The sequence below is a fragment of the Canis aureus genome, chromosome 12, assembly GCF_053574225.1.
Source record: "Canis aureus isolate CA01 chromosome 12, VMU_Caureus_v.1.0, whole genome shotgun sequence".
NCBI lineage: Eukaryota > Metazoa > Chordata > Mammalia > Carnivora > Canidae > Canis > Canis aureus.
In genome coordinates this window covers 12,117,747-12,139,104 of record NC_135622.1, presented here as the reverse complement: position 1 = coordinate 12,139,104, position 21,358 = coordinate 12,117,747, and the positions used below count along the sequence as shown (strand labels likewise).

Sequence of the window (21,358 nt, the reverse complement as noted above, 5' to 3'; positions counted from 1 at the left end):
TCGTAGAAGCAGAGGAGTTCAGGTTTTTTTTTTTTTTTTTTTTTTTTTTTTTAAGGCCCATGGATTATAGCATGTGTTTTTTTACTTTATTTCATTTAGAGTACTCAGAAGGCTTTAGAGGAAGATTTACAGGTGGCAACACAAAAAATATATCAACTCACTGGAGAAAAAGAAGATCAGATGGAAGAATTTAATAAAGCTAAAGCTGCTCATTCATTTGTGGTTACTGAACTTAAAACTTCTATCTACAACTTGAAAGAACTATTGACAACAGAACAGCAAAGGTAAAAATATTTTTTATTTAGTTGAATGAAAACAATTTATTTCCAATATTCATTGTATTCTCTCTTCTTTGTCAACTGAACTCTAATTCTTATAACATTGGAAACCAAGTCTCTTTTTTAATGTAAAAAGTGGGAATACATTTTAAAAGTTTGTATTAGGTAAGCAGGTTTCCTAAGAAAAGATGGCAGGTGTTCTCTGGGATAGTTGCCATGCATACTGTGCCACGGAATCAAGCTATATAGCTAAGCTCATAATGCTGATGCAGTGATAGAATATATTTAATTAAGTTGTAGATTATTTATTAGCTTCATAGAAATAACTTCCTAGGGTGTGGGTTTGTTTTGCTGGGGTCTGTAACCTTTCTGATGTATGATATTAGTAACTAGCCTGGAACAGAGTAGATATGCAAATACTTTTATTAAAATAATGAATATGATTATATAAAAAACTCATTTACATTTCATCTAAATAACAGTTTGTCTAAAACTTGAATTAAAAACTTACTCTGTTTTCATACTTTGTATTTATAAAGCTGTGTTAAGAGGCCTAAGTAATTATTTTTTCCCATTAACATTAGGGTTAATTAAGTTTGGTAGGATGCAAGAGAGGTAGATGCAAACTCTTCTGTAAAGTCATGACCAGTATTTCTTCTCTACTGCTTATGTATAGAAAGAAAATCTAGCTTTTCTAAAAAGTTCACCTCATCTTATGTATTCTTGATTGATCTTTCTAAGCAGTTTTCAAATTTTGCAATTGTAATAGATATCATCTGTTCCAGTTACCTCCAGTTACCAGTTTTATAGAGGAGACCAAAACCTGGAGGAATTAAGTGAATTGCACAATTCTCACATTTATATTGTTCCTAAGGCAGAATTCAATGTAATAATAGTTACATATTCAGTCTCTTTCAAAGTTCTAAGGTGTATTAATTTGATTATCATCAGTAGCTAAGAGATAAATTGTCACCATAAGCTTTAAGGTTTTTGTGCAGATGAAATTAATATACAACTATGTATTTATAATAATGTCTTCTTTTGAAGTGTTATGCATGATAGGTACTCAAAAAATGTTTAAAAATTGAATGAGTGAATCCAAGATATATTGTTAAATTGTACCAATTTTAGTTACAAGATGAATTCTGATTAAAAGAACGTTTTACATTGTAAACATTTTGTAAAATATATTTTACAAGATTGGAAAAAAGTGATGATCAATTGAAAACACTTACCATGGAGCTTAAGAAGAGATCAAGTGAACTGGGTAAGTTTTAGAGAATTAGAATTAGAGAATAACATGTGTACATGTGTACATATACATGATATTAGCTGATTATAAAAAATTATTTAAAAAACACCCTGTTTCAGAATAAAATATAGTTTCTCCTCTATCATTAATAATTAACAATTATTTTGTAATTTTTAATTTGATTTTTCAAAGACAGAAAATTTAAACCTTAAGAAAAACTATTCAGTTCCATTTTGCAATTCATAGATATCTAGAAATGTAAGGAACCTAAGAGATGTTTGTAGTCTGTTTTTCTTTTTTTTTTTTTTATTTTTATTTTATTTATTTATTTATTTATTTTTTTTATTGGTGTTCAATTTACTAACATACAGAATAACACCCAGTGCCCGTCACCCATTCACTCCCACCCCCCGCCCTCCTCCCCTTCTACCACCCCTAGTTCGTTTCCCAGAGTTAGCAGTCTTTACGTTCTGTCTCCCTTTCTGATATTTCCCACACATTTCTTCTCCCTTCCCTTATTTTCCCTTTCACTATTATTTATATTCCCCAAATGAATGAGAACATATACTGTTTGTCCTTCTCCGACTGACTTACTTCACTCAGCATAATACCCTCCAGTTCCATCCATGTTGAAGCAAATGGTGGGTATTTGTCAGTCTGTTTTTCTTATATTAGGATTTAGAGGCTTTAATAATTCTTGCTGGAAAATGTCTCATATTTTAATTGAATTTTAAAATTTTATTGATTTGTCATGTTGGATTATGAACTATTTATAGGAAAATGCTACCCGGTTTTGTCATATGGTATTGCTAATATTCAACAGATTTCATGGCCAAACGAGAAATTCTATAGTTATTTTATGAATTTAAGGACCCATTAATTAGCTAATCCTAATAACTCCTATGTTTCATATTTACAGATAGGTACAGATGAGGAGAATTACAAATATATAAAAACATTTTTTCCAATTTTGGTGAAAAGAATGATTATTTTTAAAAGATTTATTATGTTTAGAAAGAGAGAGAGGGAGAGCATGTGCAAGAGCGGGGTGGGGGGCAGAAGTAGAGGTAGAGAGAATCTCAAGCAAACTCCTCCTCAGTGTGGAGCCTGACATTGGGCTTGATCCCATGACCCTGAGATCATGACCTGAGCTGCAATCAAGAGTTGGGTTGCTTAACCAACTGAGCCACCCAGATGCCCTGAAAAGAATTATTTTTATAAATTAAAATAACTCATGAATTGGCTGGTGTTTTTCTAGACTATACAACTTTCTGTAGGCTTTATTACTAGCTTTGGATACTTGTATAATTAAAATAATTGCAAGAAATTTTGCCTTGTCAGGATGTTTGGTTGAACTTTTGAAACTTATTTATGCTTTCCCTTTGGCAATGCCTAATTTCCTACTATAGACCACAATCTTTGTACATCCAAAATTGTATTATACAATGATAAATACTTTCTTTGGTATTACTTTATATTAGAGTGATTATAAACACATTTTTCATCGAATTTTTAAATCTTCCTTCAATTAAGTGTTGTATATTAAGGAATAATTTTAGTCCTTAAAATATTTTTAATGGATATTTATTTGTAATGACTCAGTCTGATATTGCAATTAAGTGGCACTTATTGTCAGATTAGCAAACCAAATGCATAAGGTGATTTTCCTCACAATAGAGCAATGGATTAAGAAAAGTTTGCATAAGGAATTCTTCGAGAACTGTGAAACAGTTCTGTGTGTGTTTCTTAGCATCATCTCAGGTGCTATGGAAACATATAAAAGATGTAAAATACTATGCTCTTGAAGAAATCTCTAATTATTGTGAGAGAAATGTTGAACACATAAAATCATTAGAGCAGTGTTTCCAAAATGAGGGGATGAGCAAGAATTCAATTAGGATAGGGGAAGGAATTATTGGAACTTCTATTTATTTTATGCTTTTCATATATTTTATAATGAATATCACAATACACATATTTATATTTTAAAACTTTATATGAGAGTCGCTTAGGTGGCTCAGCGACTGAGTGTCTGCCTTTGGTTTGGGTTGTGATCCTGGAGTCCCAGGATTGAGTCCCACATTGGGCTCCTTGCATGGAGCCTGCTTCTCCCTCTGGCTATGCCTCTGCCTCTCCTTCTCTCTGTTCTCTCGTGAATAAATAAATAAAATCTTAAAAAAAACTTTATATGATATATAAATATGTATTTGTGTTTTATACATACTTATATATTTGCGGTGAATGCTCACAGATTTGTTACTGATGGATATGTTTTAATGCTGATGATAAGAGGAAGCCAAAGGTATCACTGTGGACTGGAGAATTGGAAAAGACTTTGTAGAAGAGGTAGATTTTAAAAGTAAACTTTCAGATATAAAGAGGCTTTGGGTAGTTGTAGAGAATGGTGGAACGTGGAAAGCATTATGTGTAGGAGAGCAGCATTAACAATGATGTAAGTACTCAGCATTAGGCTGTTTCCTTCTTTGGTTAAAAGTATTGTTTTCAAAATCAAAATCTTGGATGATACTCTTTTTTTTTCCCCACTTATTTTTCACTTCTAATTGATTATCTAGTTCTTCTGTTTCTAACTTTTATTTTTATTTTTTTTAAGATTATTTATTTATTTATTCATGATAGAGAGAGAGAGAGAGAGAGAGGGAGAGAGAGAAAGGCACAGACACAGGCAGAGGGAAAAGCAGGCTCCATGTAGGGAGCCCAACGTGGGATTCGATCCTGGGACTCGATCCTGGGACTCAATCCTGGGACTCTAGGATCATGCCCTGGGCCAAAGGCAGGCGCCAAACCGCTGAGCCACCCAGAGATCCCCTGTTTCTAACATTTAATATCTACTTCATAAAACCTAACTAATGTAATTCTATCTTTTGAATCATTCCATTTTTCTTCATCTCTATACACTTAGAACAGTTCTAGTCCCTATTTCTTCTTTCCTGGTTTTAAGATCCCAGCACATTCTCTTAGTCTACCAGAGGGATGCATGTGAGTAACATAGTGAAACACAAATTGTATTTGGCAGATTAATCATCAAACCATGCTTCAGATTGCCCTCATTTGTCCTCATTTTTGTTCATCCCTTGTTGTATTCAATACACAATACATTGAATAGAAGACCAGCGGAAGCTTTGCCTTATTTTCATAACCTTTTTCTTACTCCAATAGCCCTTATTCTTATTGCTTTGTTTCCTGATTACACTTTGCATTCTTCCTTGGTGACATATTCTTAAGCTAACATTTTGGTTAGAATGTTCCTCCATCAGCCTCTGTCATTTCCTCAGCAGTCTCAGTCATTGACTCACACTAAGACCACTTTTTTTTTCTGTGTAGTTAAGCCTGCTCTACCTATTATATCTTGGTATTAGGTCTGGACCACATGCCTCTGACCAGTAATAATTGTAATAGCTTGAGAATTGGTACTTTTGTTTCCAGGCTTGTCTCCCTTCTGTTCATTCTTTGCACTAATGCTAGAGTGTTCCTTTAAAAATACAAATCTGGCTATTCTGTGTTATAAATTTAAGAGCCATCTCATTGCTTGAGTTCAAACTCTCTAAATATCACCTTTTTTTATTGCTCATTTAAGAGTATGGTAGTGCAGATGAAGTGAGTTAAAACCAACGGTAAACACAAAGTCTTTGTCAATTTATTCTCAGTTTTTGACTTGGGACAGTTTACTTTGCTTCTTCATATGTCTTCTCTCTTCAGTTTAGTCTAATGTTGCTCTAAACAGGTTTTTACTCCTGTGGTCATTTTTCTATGTACACTTGTTGCTTTTGCTCTGTTAGGTAACAGATTCACCCTCTATTTTTAATCAGTCCTTAAGTTTGAAAAAATTAACTCTTTTTGTGTAAAATGAAATGTGCTTATTAAATAAGCTTTGCATGTGACAGGCTTTTCTTTCAGATTCCATAGTGACATTTTATATTTTGTTGATTTTTCCTTAAAAACGGCGGGCAATTGCAAATTTTTTGCTTATTTTTAAGGTACAGAGTCTGGGAAACTTCTAGCAAGTCTCTCATATCTTCAATGATTAAAACATGTAGCAGTGAGGGAGGACACTGTTTTGGATACAACAAAATTTTAGGTGACCAACATCATTTGGGAACCTTGTAGGCAGCTAAAAAAAATCTAATAAAGGAATGAAAAGCAGGAGGTTTGAATTGGAAAGGTTTTAAAATTAATTAGCTTAAATAAAGTCTTAAAAATTAATTAGCCTAATACTGAATTAATAGAAGGTAGAAGGAAAAGCATTGTAGAGTGTTATTATTTACGGTAGAAAAAAAGGATGTCAGCAAAGAAAATAGGAGTAGGAATTAGAGAGGATAGGAAATGCAAATAATGCAAGGTTTTGAAAATGACAGGGAGAAAAGTAGAGAGTAGTTAATAGCATCAAATATCAGAAAGCTCTACAATAAAGAGGACTGAGAATTATTCCACAAAATGGTTATTGATCTTTGAAATCATAGTTTTCATTAATGTAATAAGATGTGATATGTAGCTTTAGTTTTGCATGGGTCTGAGAAAGAAATGTGTAGATAAAAAAGAGGAATTTGTCTGCAAAACAAAGTAAGAAATTTGACAATAGTATGAAAGGGCAGAAAGGTCAATCAGGTATTGTTTTGTATTCAAATGGATGTTTAGATGGGATGGGGGAATTTAAAGATTCCTCTACAGAGGTTCCATGTATATCGGTAATAGAACAACTAAAGTCTCAGAGGAGGTAGGAACATTGAGGTCTAGAGTACAATAGTCAGAATTAGCTTGAGAAAGTGGATTGCTTCTCCTTTTTAATTTGAAGAGTAAGAGTAGATATTTAGATAGTGATGAAGTAAATGTAAAGGCACATGCTGGATGACCTCATTCCAAATATATTTTATATAGATTCATTGCTTGTTTTGATTAGTGAACTTTGAGTTCATTTGATTGTGACTTTATAGAAACAGAAACATTCCTATTAATACTTATCTATTATTTTTGCATTAGTTCCATTTGGACTGCCTCATAAAGCTTTATGGTGCTTTAATTGGACTAAACCATCTCTTGGTTTTTTTCCCTTTTAAATGATGGTATTCTTATTTCTTGTCTCTCCTTTCATGTTCTTTTAATCTGACTTTTAACATCTTTTGTTTGTTTATTTTAGAAGAGATGACTAAGCTTAAAAATAACAGAGAAGTAGAACTTGAAGAATTGAAAATAATCTTGGTAAGTATATAATTTCTCTTGTTAATACAGAGCAGTTACTTTTCAAAGTAATATTGAATCCACTAACTTAGACTCTCACATTATAGATGTTTTATATTAGTGTTTTCAGCTAAAATATAAAACAAATTGTGTTTTAATGAAGTCACATTCTTAGTTGTACCAAGTTTAATACATTTTGAAAACTGTCTTGGTGAAGGTGTTTATATTATTTGAGTGTGTGTTGACATTACATTTAATTAAATATTAAATATTCATGTGATACTACAGATTTACTGATAGTAAGTTTGGTATGCCTTTGATACCTTTAAGCTACCAAGCTACAGTTTTGAGGAAGATATATATGTTATATGTTCAGTAACTATGTTTAATATTCAGATAGAATCATGTTTAATGAATTTGTTAAGATAGGCTTCATTATGTTTTAATTGATTACAATATACAGAGCATGGGCAGCAAACATTTTTTTAAAGAACTAGATAGTAAATATTTTAGGCTTTTAGTCTACATAGAAAATGTTAATTTTCTTCTCCTCTTTCCACACCTCCCTTCCCCTTCTTGTCCTTTTCCTGTCTTTTATTTTTAACGAGCTTGTAAAAATATAAAAATGACCCTTAGGTTAAGGGCCTACAAAAAGAGACTGTAGGCTGATTTTGTCTGGCAGGCTGTAGTTTGCTAACCTTTGGTATATAATACTGTTTATGATTACAGATACATGATTTTGGGTTTAACCTATTGTATCTCTACTTGATTTTGCAACTCCTGGTTCTTCTCTCAGGAAGCATTATTTCCAAATGCTAATTCTTTCTCCATTGAATTGCTTTACTCCAGCTCTTGTGAATAATAAAGTTTATATTGCTTTTAGATTTCATAATGCATACTTATTTTTTTGTTATACTTTAAGTCTCACCTTGAATGTCAGTTTAGGAAAAATCTCTTGATATTATCTATAAATCCCTCTTATCTAGTTTAGGTCTCTGTATGGCCTATGGCTATAGCCACCCTGAACTTTTCCTTAATAGCACGTATCACAAATGGAATTAATTTATTTTGGTATAATTGTTTAAAGATTTATTCACCCTTTTGACTCCCCCATACTTAGCAAAACAGACTACGAACATCTCTTAGGTTCCTTACATTTCTAGATATCTATGAATTGCAAAATGGAACTGAATAGTTTTTCTTAAGGTTTAAATTTTCTGTCTTTGAAAAATCAAATTAAAAATTACAAAATAATTGTTGTGCCTCAGTTTTCCATCTGTGAAATGGGGAAAATAATTGTACAAATCTAATGGGGTAGTTATAAGGAAAAAAATAAAACAATATATTTAACCATTTGACAAACATATACTGACTTTCTATTATGCTATACTCTGGGGGTATAATTGGGAGCAAATGGATGCATATGCTGCTTGCATGGGTCTATAGTCATGAAATAATCACACTTAAATATAAGCAGTCATTCAAAGATAATATTAAAATGGTGACAAAGGTAGTAAAAGATTAATTCATAGTGCTATCAGGCCTATAATAAAGGGATTTGAACTAGTTAGGTAAGGAGAGCCTTTTTTTTTTTTTTCAAAAGTAAAGATTGAACTGAAATCCAGATAAGGAAGGGAAGAGCTTATCCAGAAGAGAAAATATTGTTTGTAAAGTTCCTTTGATAGGAAGGAGTATGGTAAGTGCAATGTGGAGTGAAAAGAAGAGAGTGGTACAAAATGAGGCTAAAGAGTTAAGTAGTAGGAGTGTGGCAATTGATGGCCTTTTGAATCATATCAAGATAGTTTTGTATTTATCCTAAGAGGAATGGAAAGCTCTAAAGAATTTGAGTAGAGAGTGACTTAGTTTGCATTTTGAAAAGCTTATTTGGCTTGTAATATTGAGAACAGTATATTAAGATACAACAGTTAAGTAGACAGACAACCGAAGTAGCTAGAGGAGAGATTGATTATAACTTAGGCTGGGAGGTGGTGGTGAGAAAAAGTGGATGGTTTTGAGAGATATTTAAGATTTAAATACTTTGGATTGATCTAGGGGGGTATTATCATTTGTTGAAAAGATTCCTTTTCTTTTTCCATTGAATTGCTTTTATACATTTATAGAAAAATCAATTGGCCATATTTGTATGGATCTGTTTCTAGACTATTTCTGTTTTCTTGGTCTATTTGTTATCAGTTCACCAATATATCAGTGTCTTGATTATTGTAGCTTTATAATTAGTCTTAGATTTTGGTAATGTGATTCCTCCAGCTTCATTATTTTTCAAAATTGTTTTAGCTATTCCAGTTCCTTTATCATATAAATTTTCAGCTGGTCTGTATCTAAGAAAATTACATCAGAATTATAATAGTAATTGTGGGGGGGGATCCCTGGGTGGCTCAGCGGTTTGGTGTCTGCCTTTGGCCCAGGGCACTATCCTGGAGTCCCGGGATTGAGTCCCACGTCGGGCTCCCGGCGTGGAGCCTGCTTCTCCCTCCTCCTGTGTCTCTGCCTCTCTCTCTCTCTCTCTCTCTCTCTCTCATAAATAAATAAATAAATCCTATAATAGTAATTGTGTGAAATCTATAGATCAATTTGAGTTGAATTGTTATGATTACTTATGTTGAGTCTTCTAATACTTGAACATGGTATCTATTTGTCCTTGAATCTTTAATTAGCATTTTGTAGTTTTCAGTGTATAGATCTATTCATGTTACATTTATATCTAAGTATTTCCTTTCTGAAAGGTGTTTTGCATTTATTTAAAAGTGTCTTTCCAGTTGTACTTTGCTAGTAGATGGGAAATGATTGCTTTATGCACTAACCTTGTATCCTGCAGTCTTCCTAAAATCATTTGTTAGTTCTAGGAGTTTTTTGCACATTCCTTAAATTTTCTATGTAGACAGCCACTTTGTCGGCAAATAAGGACAGTGGTAGTTCTTTTATTCTTGTCTAACTGCACTGGATCAGACTTCTAATATGACATTCTTGAATAGGAGTGGTGAGCATGTACATCTTGGATACTTTGATCTTAAGTGTGATGTTAATTATTATTATTATTATTATTTTTAGAAATGCCCTTCTATGCATAGTTTTTTTGACAGCTTTTTTTTTTTTAAGATTTTATTTATTTATTCATGAGAGACATAGAGAGGCAGAGATATAGGCAGAGGGAGAAGCAGGCTCCATGCAAAGAGCCCGATGCGGGACTTGATCCTGGGACTCCAGGATCATGCCCTGGGCCAAAGGCAGGTGCTCAACTGCTGAGCCACCCAGGCGTCCCTTTGACAGCTTTTAATGTGAATCTATGTTGAATTTTGTCAAATGCTTTTTTCTGTGCCTTTTGATACAATTATGTGGTTTTTCTTTTTCAGAATCTTAATATGGTATAGTACATTGATTTTTCAAGTATTGAACTAGCTTTGCATTCTTGGGATAAATCCCAGTTGGTGTGGCATATTTTTCTTTTTCTACATTGAATGAATTTGTTTTATTAATATTCTGTTGAGGATTTTTGTTTTAGTGTTCATGGGAAGTCTATAGTTTTCTTCGATTATCTGGTTTTGGAATTAGGCTGTTACTGGCCTCAGAAAATGAGTTGGGAAGCATTTCTTTCATTTCCATTTTTTTGAAAGGGATTTTATAGAATTAGTGTTATTTCTTCCTTAAACATTTGGTAGAATTTTCTGGTGAAATCATCTGAACCTAGAGACTCTTTTTTGGCAAGATTTTAAACTATGAATCTAATGTCTTTCATTATTATAAAACTATTAAGTTACCTGTTTTATCTTAGGTGATTTTGGTAGTTTGTGGTTTTTAGGGAATTACTCCATTTCATTGAAGTTGTCAACTTTCTGTGCATAGAGTTTGTAGCATTTGTTATATTTTGAATGTCTATGGAATCTATAGTATTTACCCTTACTTTCATTACTAATATTGGTGATTTGTGTATGCTCTCTTTTTTCTTTGTCAGTCTTGATAGAAATTTATTAATTTTACTTTTCAAATAACCAACTTTCCATTTTGTTTATATTTCTCCGTTTTTCTATTTTCAGTTTCATTGATTTCTGCTCTTTACTATTTCCTTCCTCCTATTTGCTTTGGGTTGTTTATTTTTATCTTTTTCTAGGTTCTTAAGATAGAAACTTAGATCGTTGTTTTGAGACCATTCTTTTCCAAAATGAGCATTTAATGCTGTAAGTTTCCTTTAATCGTCTCTTTAGCTGCATCCCACAAATTTTGTTATATTTTCATTTTCATTTAGGTTGAAATATTTTCAGTTTCTTTTGATTTCTTCTTTACCCTGGGGTTATTTAGAAGTTTGTTACTTAATTTCTCCATGTATTTGGAGACTTTCCTGTTTTATTTCTGTTATTCATTTTTAGTTTAATTCCATTATGGATCAGAGAATATATTATTTAAATTTATTAAGGATATATCTTAGTAAATGTTCCACATGTACTTGTAAAGAATTTGTACTCTCCTATTGTTAGGTATAGTGTTTTATAAATGTCAGTTAGATTCAGTTGATTAACTGTATTGTGAAAATCTTCTGTTTTTTTTTTTTTTTGTCCTTTTTTCTATAATTGAGAGAGAAGTGTTAAAATCTCCTTTTTTAAAAAAAGTATTTTATTTATTCCTGAGAGAGAGGAGGGGGTTCAGAGACACAGGCAGAGGGAGAAGCAGGCTCCATGCAGTGAGCTTGACGCGGGACCCAATCCCGGGTCTCCAGGACCGGGCCCTGGGCCGAAGGTGGCGCCAAACTGCTGAGCCACTAGGGCTGCCCATTCTATTTTGATTTAGTAATGTTTCTTTCTAATTATGTCAATATTTGCGTCACATATTTTGAATTTATATTATAAGCCTCACATTCATATATAACTATTATATCTTCCTGACAAATTGATCTTTGATCATTATTAAATATCTTTTTTTTATCTCTGATAGTATCCTTTTGTCTTTTTTTTTTTTTTTTTTTTTAGTATCCTTTTGTCTTGAAGAAAGTTTATGATTTGCATGGTGCATCTTTCAACTTATATTAGTCTTTATATTTGTAGATACTTGTGTGTGTGTATATACACATATATATGTATATGGATCTTTCTATATATTATTAGAGTTAGCTTTTTAAATCACAAATATGATCATATTATATGCTGTATTGAAATTTTAAATAGCTCCACATTGCCTATAGATAAAATTCAGACTCTTTAAGTACAATTAGTAGGTTTTTTAAAAAAGTTTTTATTTAAATTCTATTTAGTTAACATATAGTATATTGTTAGTTTCAGGGATAGAATTTAGTGATTCATCAGTTGCCTCTAATATCCACTGCTCATTACATGAAGTGCCCTCCTTAACACCCATCATTCAATTACTCCATACCCCCACTCATCTCTCCTCCAGCAACTCTCAGTTTGTTTTCTATACTTTAGAGTCTCTCATGGTTTGCCTCTCTTATTTTTCCTTCCGTTCCCCTATGTTCATGAGTTTTGTTCCTTAAATTCCGCATATGGATGAAATCATATGGTATTTGTCTTTCTCTGACTTAATTCACTTAGGATAATACCCTCTAGTTCCATCCACATCATTGCAAATGGCAAGAGTTCATTCTTTTTGATGGCTGGGTAATATTCCATTGTGCATATGTATGTGTGTGTGTATATACATATATGCATACACATACACACACCACATCTTTATCCATTCATCTGTTGATGGATATCTTGGCTCTTTCTACAGTTTGGCTATTGTGGACACTGCTGCTCTAAATATTTGAATCACTATTTTTGTATCCTTTGGATAAATACCCAGTAGTGCAATTGCTGGGTTGTAAGGTAATTCTATTTTTAACTTTTTGAGGAAGCTCCATACTGTTTTCCAGAGTGGCTGTACCAGCTTGCATTCCCACCAAGAATGTAAGAGGGTTCCCCTTTCTCTGTCTCCTTGCCAACATCTGTTGTTTCCTGAGTTGTTAATTTTAGCTATCTGACAAGTGTGAGGTGGTATCTCATAGTGGTTTTGATTTGTATTTCCCTAATGCCAAGTGATGTGGAGCATTTTTTCATGTGTCCAGCAAGATGTTGCTGCGGCAGAGGTCAAAGAAGTTTGCTGCCTATGTTCTCCTCTAGGATTTTGATGGATTCCTGTCTCACATTTAGGTCTTTCATCCATTATGAATTTATTTCTGTGTATGGTGTAAGAAAATGGTCCAGGTTCATTCATTCTTCTACATGTGGCTATCCAATTTTCCCAACACCACTTGTTGAGGAGACTTTTTTTCCAGTGAATATTCTTTTCTGCTTTGTCGAATATTTTTTGCCATAGTGTTGAGGGTCTATTTCTGGGATCTCTATTCTGTTCTTTTGATCTATGTGTCTGTTTTTGTGCCAGTACCATACTGTTAGGGTGATTACAGCTTTGTAATAGAGCTTGAAGTCCAGAATTGTGATGCTTTCAGTTTTTCTTTTATTTTTAAAGATTGCTTTGGCTATTTGGGGCATTTTCTGTTTCCATACAAATTTTAGAATGGTTTGTTCAGCTCTGTGAAAAGTGCTCGTGGTATTTTGATAGGGATAGAAATAGTGAATGTGTAGATTACTTTGGGTAGCAAAGACATTTTAACAATATTTGTTCTTCCAATCCATGAGCATGGAACATTTTTCCATTTCTTTGTGTCTTCTTCGATTTCTTTCATAAGTGTTATATATTTGCTAGAGTACAGGTGTTTTGCCTCTTTGGTTAGGTTTATTCCTTAGGTATCAAGATTTTTGGTGCAGTTGCAAATGGGATCAATTCTTGGATTTCTCTTTCTGCTGCTTCATTGTTAGTGTATAAAATGCAGTAGACTTTTTTGTGTTGATTTTATATCCTCCAACTTTATGAGTTCCTATATCAGTTCTAGCAATTTTTTGGTAGAGCCTTTTGGGTTTTCTATATAGAGTATCATGTTGTTTGGGAAGACATGATTTAGATGCCTTTTATTTCTTTTTGTTGTCTGATTGCTGAGGCTAGGACTTACAGTACTGTTATATAACAGTAGTAAGAGTGAACATCACTGCTGTGTTCCTGATCTTAGAGGAAAAGCTCTTAGTTTTTCACCCATTGAGAATGATATTCACTGTGTCTTTCATATATGGCTTTTATGATATTGACATATGTTCCCTCTATCCATATATTGTGGAGGGTTTTTATGAAGAAAGCACACTATAGTTTGTCAGATGCTTTTTCTGCATCAGCTGAGAAGGTCATATGATTCTTGTCCTTTCTTTTGTTAATGTGATGTATCATGTTGATTGATTTGTGGATGTTGAAGCACCTCTGCAGCCCAGGAATAAATCTCACTTGGCCATAGTGAATAATCCTTTTAATGTACTATTGGATCCTATTAGCTAGTATCTTGTTGAGAATTTTGGCAACCGTTTTGATCAGGGATATTGGCTTATAATTCTCCCTATTAGTGGGGTCTTTGTGTGGTTTTGGGGTCAAGGTAATGCTGGCCTCAAAGAATGAATTTCAAAGTTTTCCTTCCATTTCTATTTTTGGGCACAGTTTCAGAAGAATAGGTATTATCCTTCTTTAAATGTTTGCTAGGCTTACCCTGGGAAGCCATCTGGCCTTGGACTCTTGTTTGTTGGGAGATTTTTTTTGGGGGGGGGGAGATTTTTGATGACTAATTCAATTTCCTTGCTGGTTATGGGTCTGTTCAGGTTTTCTATTTCTTCTGGCTTCAGTTTAGGTAGTTTATGTTTCTAGGAATGCATCCATTTCTTCCAGATTGCCTAATTTGTTGGCATATAATTGCTCGTAATACTTTTTTAATTGTTTGTATTTCTGTGATTGTGATATCTCCTCTTTCATTGGTGATTTTAAAGATTTGGTCCTTTCTCTTTTCTTTTTAATAAGTCTGGCTTGGGGTTTATCAGTCTTAATTTTTTCAAAGAACTGGTTCCTAGTTTTGTTGATTTGTCCTACTGTCTTAAAAAATCTTTATATCATCTATTTCTGCTCTACTCTTTATTATTTCTCTTCTCCTGCTGAATTTAAGCTTTATTTGCTGTTCTTTTTCCAGCTCCTTTAGGTGTAAAGTGAGGTTGTATATTTGACACTTTTCTTGCTTCTTTAAGAAGGGCTCTATTGCTTTATAATTCCCTCTTAGGACCTCCTTTGCTGCATCCCAAAGGTTTTGAGGTGTCATATTTTCATTTTCATTTGCTTCCATGTATTTTTAAAGTTCTTCTTTAATATCCTGGTTGACCCATTCATTCTTTAGGAGGACGTCCTTTAATCTCCATGTATTTGTTGTCCTTCCAAGTTTTTTTTAAGATTTTATTTATTTATCCATGAGACACACACACACACACACACACAGAGAGAGAGAGAGAGAGAGAGAAGCAGAGACACAGGCAGAGGGAGAAGCAGGCTCTATGCAGGGAGCCTGATGTGGGACTGATGTGGGCGTGTTTCCAGGATCATGCCCTGGGCTGAAGGTGATGCTAAGCTACTGAGCCACCTGGGCTGCCCCATTCCAAGTTTTTTCTTACATTTGACTTCAAGTCTCATAGCATTGTGGTGTGAAAATACTGAGGTTAGGATCTCAGTCTGTTTTGTACCAGTTGAGTCCTGATTTGTGCCCCAGTATGTGATCTGATCTGTTCTGAAGATCGTTCCGTGTGCACTTGAAAAGATTGTGTACTCTGCTGCTTTAGGAGGAAATGCTCTGAATATATCTGTTAAGTCCATCTGATCCAGTTTGTTATTCAAAGTCCTTGTTTCTCTGTTGATCTTCTGCTTAGATGATTTGTCCATTGCTGTGAGGTGTTATTAAAATCCTCTACTATTAGTGTGTTATTATCAATGAGTTTCTTTAATTTTGTTATTAATTGATTTATATATTTGGCTGCCAAGTTAAGAAGTGTTAAATACTGTAAATATTTACAGTTGTTACAACTTCTTGTTGGATAGACCCCTTTATTATGATATAGTGTCTTTCTTCATCTCTTATTAATCTTTGGTTTAAAATCTAGTTTGTCTGATACAAGGATGGCTACTCAGGTCCATCCTGAGGGAATAAAGTAAAACCATTTCATAGGAAGAATGATAATAGAATTAGAGATTATAGATAGTGAAGATAAAATATTTGTTAGCTGTCATGTAAAAAAGAAATTAGAGTTATGTGACTAAGGAAGGCAGAACAATGATCATTGCATGAAAATTATAGGGAAGCACATTTTAGTATAATATAACGAGAAGCAGGATTGATGAAATAGTGAGTGACTAATAAATTTAATAAATTGGAGTGATTTATACATAAGATAAAGTTTGAATTCAGTAACCAGTATTTTTTTTTTAAATAAAAAATTTCAGGGCTCTGTCCATTGTCATATTTAGTTTTGAAATTTACTTAATTATGACTTGTTTTCTCATTTTGAAAAAATTTAGCCAAAGAGATACTGATAATTCTTTTTGCTACAGTTAGACATTTTGATTATTTTGCATACATGTGTGCTTTGGCCGTCATGATTTGTTAATGTTCTTAAATAGGCAGAAAACCAAAAGCTTTTAGATGAAAAGAAACAATTTGAGAAAATTGCTGAAGAATTAAAAGGAACAGAACAAGAACTAACTGGTCTTCTCCAAACCAGAGAGGTTTGCTTTAAAAAAATACATTTTTCTTTCCAACATTTTATTAGTAGAGTACATGTTTACAGAATAGATTGTGGTATAGTTGTTAGCTTTGTGAGAGATTTCTTCACAAAATTCCTTTCAAAGGACGTGTTCATGCTACATATAATATACTAATGATTGTTTGAAACCAGTCTAAAGAATTTTCATATTATAATGTGGGAGAGAAAGGTCAACATTGAGATCTCAATAGATATCAATAGTATGCATAATGCTATGGTTTATAACAATCACATTTTCAATTTCTTTAGTATTTCTTAATTTATACATTTAAAATTTCACCGTTATTAAGTTCTTTTTAATTTTTAAGTTCTTTTTTATAATTTTATAGTGTTCTTACTATAATTTTAGAATAGATTTTTTATTTAAAAGAAGTATTTTTTCAGCATTACATTGTAACTATCTTTTTATAATAAGAACAGCTTAGATTTTTTTTAAAGATTTTATTTATTTGAGCATGAGCAGAAGTGGGGGAGGGGCATAGGGTGAGAGACAGGGACAAGCCAACTCCCTGCTGAGTGTGGAGTTGGAGGTGGGGCTAGATCTCAGTTCCTGATCATGACCTGAACTGAAGTTATATCCTTAACTGACTGAGTACCTAGGCACCCCCAGAAGAGCTTAGTTTTTAAGATACTGCCTGATTTCATTAATTAATGTATTTTTTCTTAATATAACATTTTAATTGAGATTAATTACCTTGTAGAGCAAAATTGATGAAAATATTTTATATGTGAACATAATTTTACTAGTTGAGCTTTAGAATATCAAGATGGAATTTACTTAAATTTGTCATTGATCCTTGTTCTAAAATTATAATGGTTTTGGCATTAAATCCAAGTTTTAAAATTTGACATTTTCTTATCAAAATATTGCCAAATATATGACTTGATTACAAAGTGGCCATACTTTTAAATAAGAAAATAGTAAAAAAATGTTTGCTGTTATTATATACATTTACTTTCCAGGAAAAAGTACATGATTTGGAAATACAATTAACTGCCATTGTGACAAGTGAACAGCATTATTCTAAACAGGTTAAAGAGCTGAAAACTGAGCTTGAAAATGAGAAGTAAGTTTTCTGTCTATAAATAACTTATATATTCAATTTCTAAGCTTTCTGATAGTTAAGAGTAAATTAGTAAGTTATATTTGATATTTATTTAAATGGGGTTAAAGTTGTGTTTTATTCCTAGAGATCAAAATAATTTATTAATTCCATTGTTAATTACTTTAGCAATGATATATACATATTATTAACATAAAAAGAGTACGTTACAAAGTTGAAAACTTCTTTATAAGATCACTGTATTACTTTTCTTGGAGATATCTGGTTCCTGATAAAAATAATCATTTGCAGTTCTACATAGTTATTTTGGTTATTTTGTTAAATTATTTCATAGATTTGTTTTGGTGACACACAGGTCTTTGAATTATCGGTAAAAATTTATCAACCAAATTTCCTTTTAACAAATGGGTTGGTTAGTTATTTATACTTCAGTATAAATTTATGATATCCTTGGTATATTTGCTTTTTCAACCTTTCTTTTTTTTAATCTACTCTTCAATGATTTTCCAGTACTGGTAAGTAGAAGAAGATAGTAGGTGCTACTGAAATCATTCCATAGAGACACACAGTCCCCTTCTCTCATTTAAAATTGATTTTGATTGCAACCAATAATTGCAATAATCTCTCTTCCAGTGTAGAGCATTTGAGATCTTGTAAGAGCTGTTCAAGTGTTGTGTATAGAAGTTAAACAAATTTTATTTATTTTAATTTAAATATTTTGTTAAAAATAGTTCATACCTCGTGTACTACTTTAATCAAATCACCAGAAGTTTGGAATAGTTTCTAAAAGACAGTATACTAGAGAGAAAAAATAATATGAAAATAATCATATATCCTTCAAAATGTGTGGAAAAATATGGGGCATGAAATGTGTAGGGAATATTCAAGGAAATATATGACATCTTGAAAAATTTATTCTAGAAAATTTCAAGCATGTACAAAGTCGGGGGAATAATGTAATGAAGCAGCATGTACCTATCACTCAGATTCAGAAATTATTAACTAATGGCCAATCTTATTTATACTCCCAGCTCTTTCTTCCTTTACCCTAAGATTATCTTGAATTAAATTCCACATCATATAATTTAATAGGTAAATATTTAGGTCTGACATGTTTTTAAAAAATAGGCTTAAGACTACTGAACTAAATGCAAGCTGCAACAGGCTTTCACTGGAGAACAAAGAACTAGCACAAGAAACAAGTGATATGGCCCTAGAAATCAAGAAACAGCAAGAAGATATTGATGTGAGTTGAAAAAGTACCAGTGACTTAGTTTTCTAACCTTTAAAATTAGGGTATTAGAATAGATGACCTTCCAAGATTCTTTCACCTTTACAAATCTGATTATCTTAGAGCTGATACTTTGTTTCAAAAGAAAAACTTGCATATTGATTTAGATGGTGATAATGAGCAACAGAATATATAGACTACCGATTGATAAAGTTGATCTAGTTTTAAGCATCAAGATTTTTGGAAAGTATTTATTAAGTTATGTAAGAATGTGGAGGATACAATGGTGAATAACCTCTTCCTTCCTCTTAAAGTTCTTATGGCTCAATAGAAACCAAAGGCTCAAATAACTTAAAATACTATATGTGTTGTTTTTGGGATCAAGTGTTGCCAGAGTTGACAGGATTACTTCTGCCTTGGTGGAAGAGAAGGCTTCAGAGAGTATAGCATTGATTTTGGGCTTAAAAGATAAATGAGTTCAGTAGGTAACAGTGAATGGAAAAGCATTCCTTGAAACCACAGAAATATGAAGAGAGGATAGAAGGCTTAAATTATCACTGGGAAACAGCAAGTAAGACTTGTTTTTTTAGCTCCTATATAGAGATTGTTAGGGGAGTAATTAAAGTAAGGCTGGAAAAATAATGTGGAACTATGCAAGGTAAATAACCCATTGTCTTGTTTTATATATAACTAAATGAATTTTATGCTGACAGATAAAGGTTTTAGATAAGTTTCAATTTTATTTTTGTTGAAACAAAATAATTAATATAAACACCTTTATTTCCTTAGAATAGCAAAAAGCAGGAAGAAATGATGTTGAAACAAATAGAAAAACTGGAAGAAACAGAAACACAGTTAAGGCAAGACCAATGAGTTGGCTTTTTTTTTTGTCTGGCAGAAGATTTAGTATTTCTTTTCTGTTAATCTGTTACAGTTAATTTAGATAATACTTAATGTTGAATGTGGGATAAAATAAAAAATTAGAATTACTACGTTGGAGTTCTGCTTAGAAATAAAATTGTAATAATATCTTTTGTTCTTAGTGTTGAAATAGTAAGATTAGGCATAGAAATTAATTTTAAAGCATCCTAAACTTTCTTATATTTAAAATTTAAGAAAGTAACTATATGCAAGAAAATTTAGAAATTTAAAAAAAAATTAGTATTTTTAAACATTATCCATGTTTCTGTGTGTTTTCACAATCATCTATTTTATTGCTTCTAAACTAGTTAAGTGGATATAACTATTTATTTTAATTCTTTTTGATTTTAGATATTTATGTTTTCTAGTTTTCCATTATCATAAATAGTACAGTAGTCAACATTTTGGTGCCTACAGATTTGTTTCCTTATTTTGAATTTGATAGGGTACATTTCAAGGAGTAAAATTTTCTGAGTCACTGCAATAATTGTTTCAATGACTTTTGATAGTCATATGTTTTCTGATAGGTTTTACTGGTTGTAAACCATACAGTTCAATGATTTTTGTATGAAAATGCTAGTTCCAAAGCCTTTTAATTTGTTTTGGATATTATCATTAACTTATTTGATAATATAATAGCTAAAAACAACTCAATACTCTTATGATTTATAATATTAGTTTTTTGGATAAACTTTATCCAAAAACTTTATAATTTTTTGTTTGCTTGCTAGAATTTCTTATTTCTGAAATTGCTTCTATCTGTTCCCCATTAATATTTTGAGGTCTCAATTGTTTTCTTACTGATTTATTTAAGCTTTAAAAAATATAGTAATCCTTTATCTTGTTTAATTTATAGTACATATTTCCCCCAACTTGTTTTCCTTTTATTTTGGCAATTTTTGTCTTACACAAGGTTTTTGATTTTTGTATTAAGTCTAATTGTCTTTTTTGGGGGGGAGTGTAAATTTTCCCATTGCTTGTCTACTTAGAAATTTTTTGCCTGCTTGAAATCAAATATTAATTTTTTTAGTTCTTTTTCAATTTGATATATTGATACTTAGGTTTTTTTCTCTTTTTCAAATAATAAAAACATTTCAAAATAGTAGTTTACTTCTTAACACAGCTATGGATCTATGAACTTGGGTTTTGATATATAGTGTTTTATTTTTTTTATTTTATAAAGATTTTATTTACTTGTTTATGAGAGACACAGAGAGAGAGAGAGGCAGAGACACAGGCAGAGGGAGAAGCAGGCTCCCCGCAGGGAACCCAATATGGAAATCCATTCCAGGATCACACCCTGAGCCAAAGGCAGACGCTCAACTGCTGAGCTACCCAGGTGTCCTGATATATAGTGTTTTAGTGTTTATTTTCTAAGTAACCTGTTTTTGTATTTTATTTCCTTTTAATCCATTAGTAATTTGGATGATTTCCAAATATTTGGGGGCTCTTGTTCGTACTTATATTCTGACATATTAAGTTTTTTTTTTATATTTGGTTAATATATAACATTTTGTTATATGTGGTTATGTGGACAAAGTGCTGCGTACAGTTCCTGGACACATAACTCGTTATTTTCTAGGTTTAGAAAGTCATTTTTTATCATACTTCTAATGATTGCTTTTGTTGTTTTTGCTCAATTTTCTCCTTCAGAAGTAGCCATTATTTTTAGATTCAATCTCTGTGATTAAGGCACTGTATATTTTGAGGATAAAAAGTGAAGACCTATTTTAGGG

General features: G+C 32.1%; 1 protein-coding gene across 7 annotated transcripts in view; it reads left to right on the top strand.

Moving 5' to 3' along the window:
* SYCP1 (synaptonemal complex protein 1) overlaps positions 1-21,358 on the top strand; it is a 143,773-nt gene that overhangs the window by 36,866 nt on the left and 85,549 nt on the right. For 6 of the 7 annotated variants that reach the window (XM_077842750.1, XM_077842748.1, XM_077842746.1 and 3 more), the window contains 7 exons: positions 100-284; positions 1,478-1,545; positions 6,683-6,744; positions 16,264-16,368; positions 17,370-17,473; positions 18,599-18,716; positions 19,491-19,561. In XM_077842750.1, coding sequence (XP_077698876.1) covers positions 100-284; positions 1,478-1,545; positions 6,683-6,744; positions 16,264-16,368; positions 17,370-17,473; positions 18,599-18,716; positions 19,491-19,561 — 713 coding nt within the window. The remainder of the gene's footprint in view (positions 1-99; positions 285-1,477; positions 1,546-6,682; positions 6,745-16,263; positions 16,369-17,369; positions 17,474-18,598; positions 18,717-19,490; positions 19,562-21,358) is intronic. The other variant, XM_077842749.1, reaches the window with a different exon arrangement.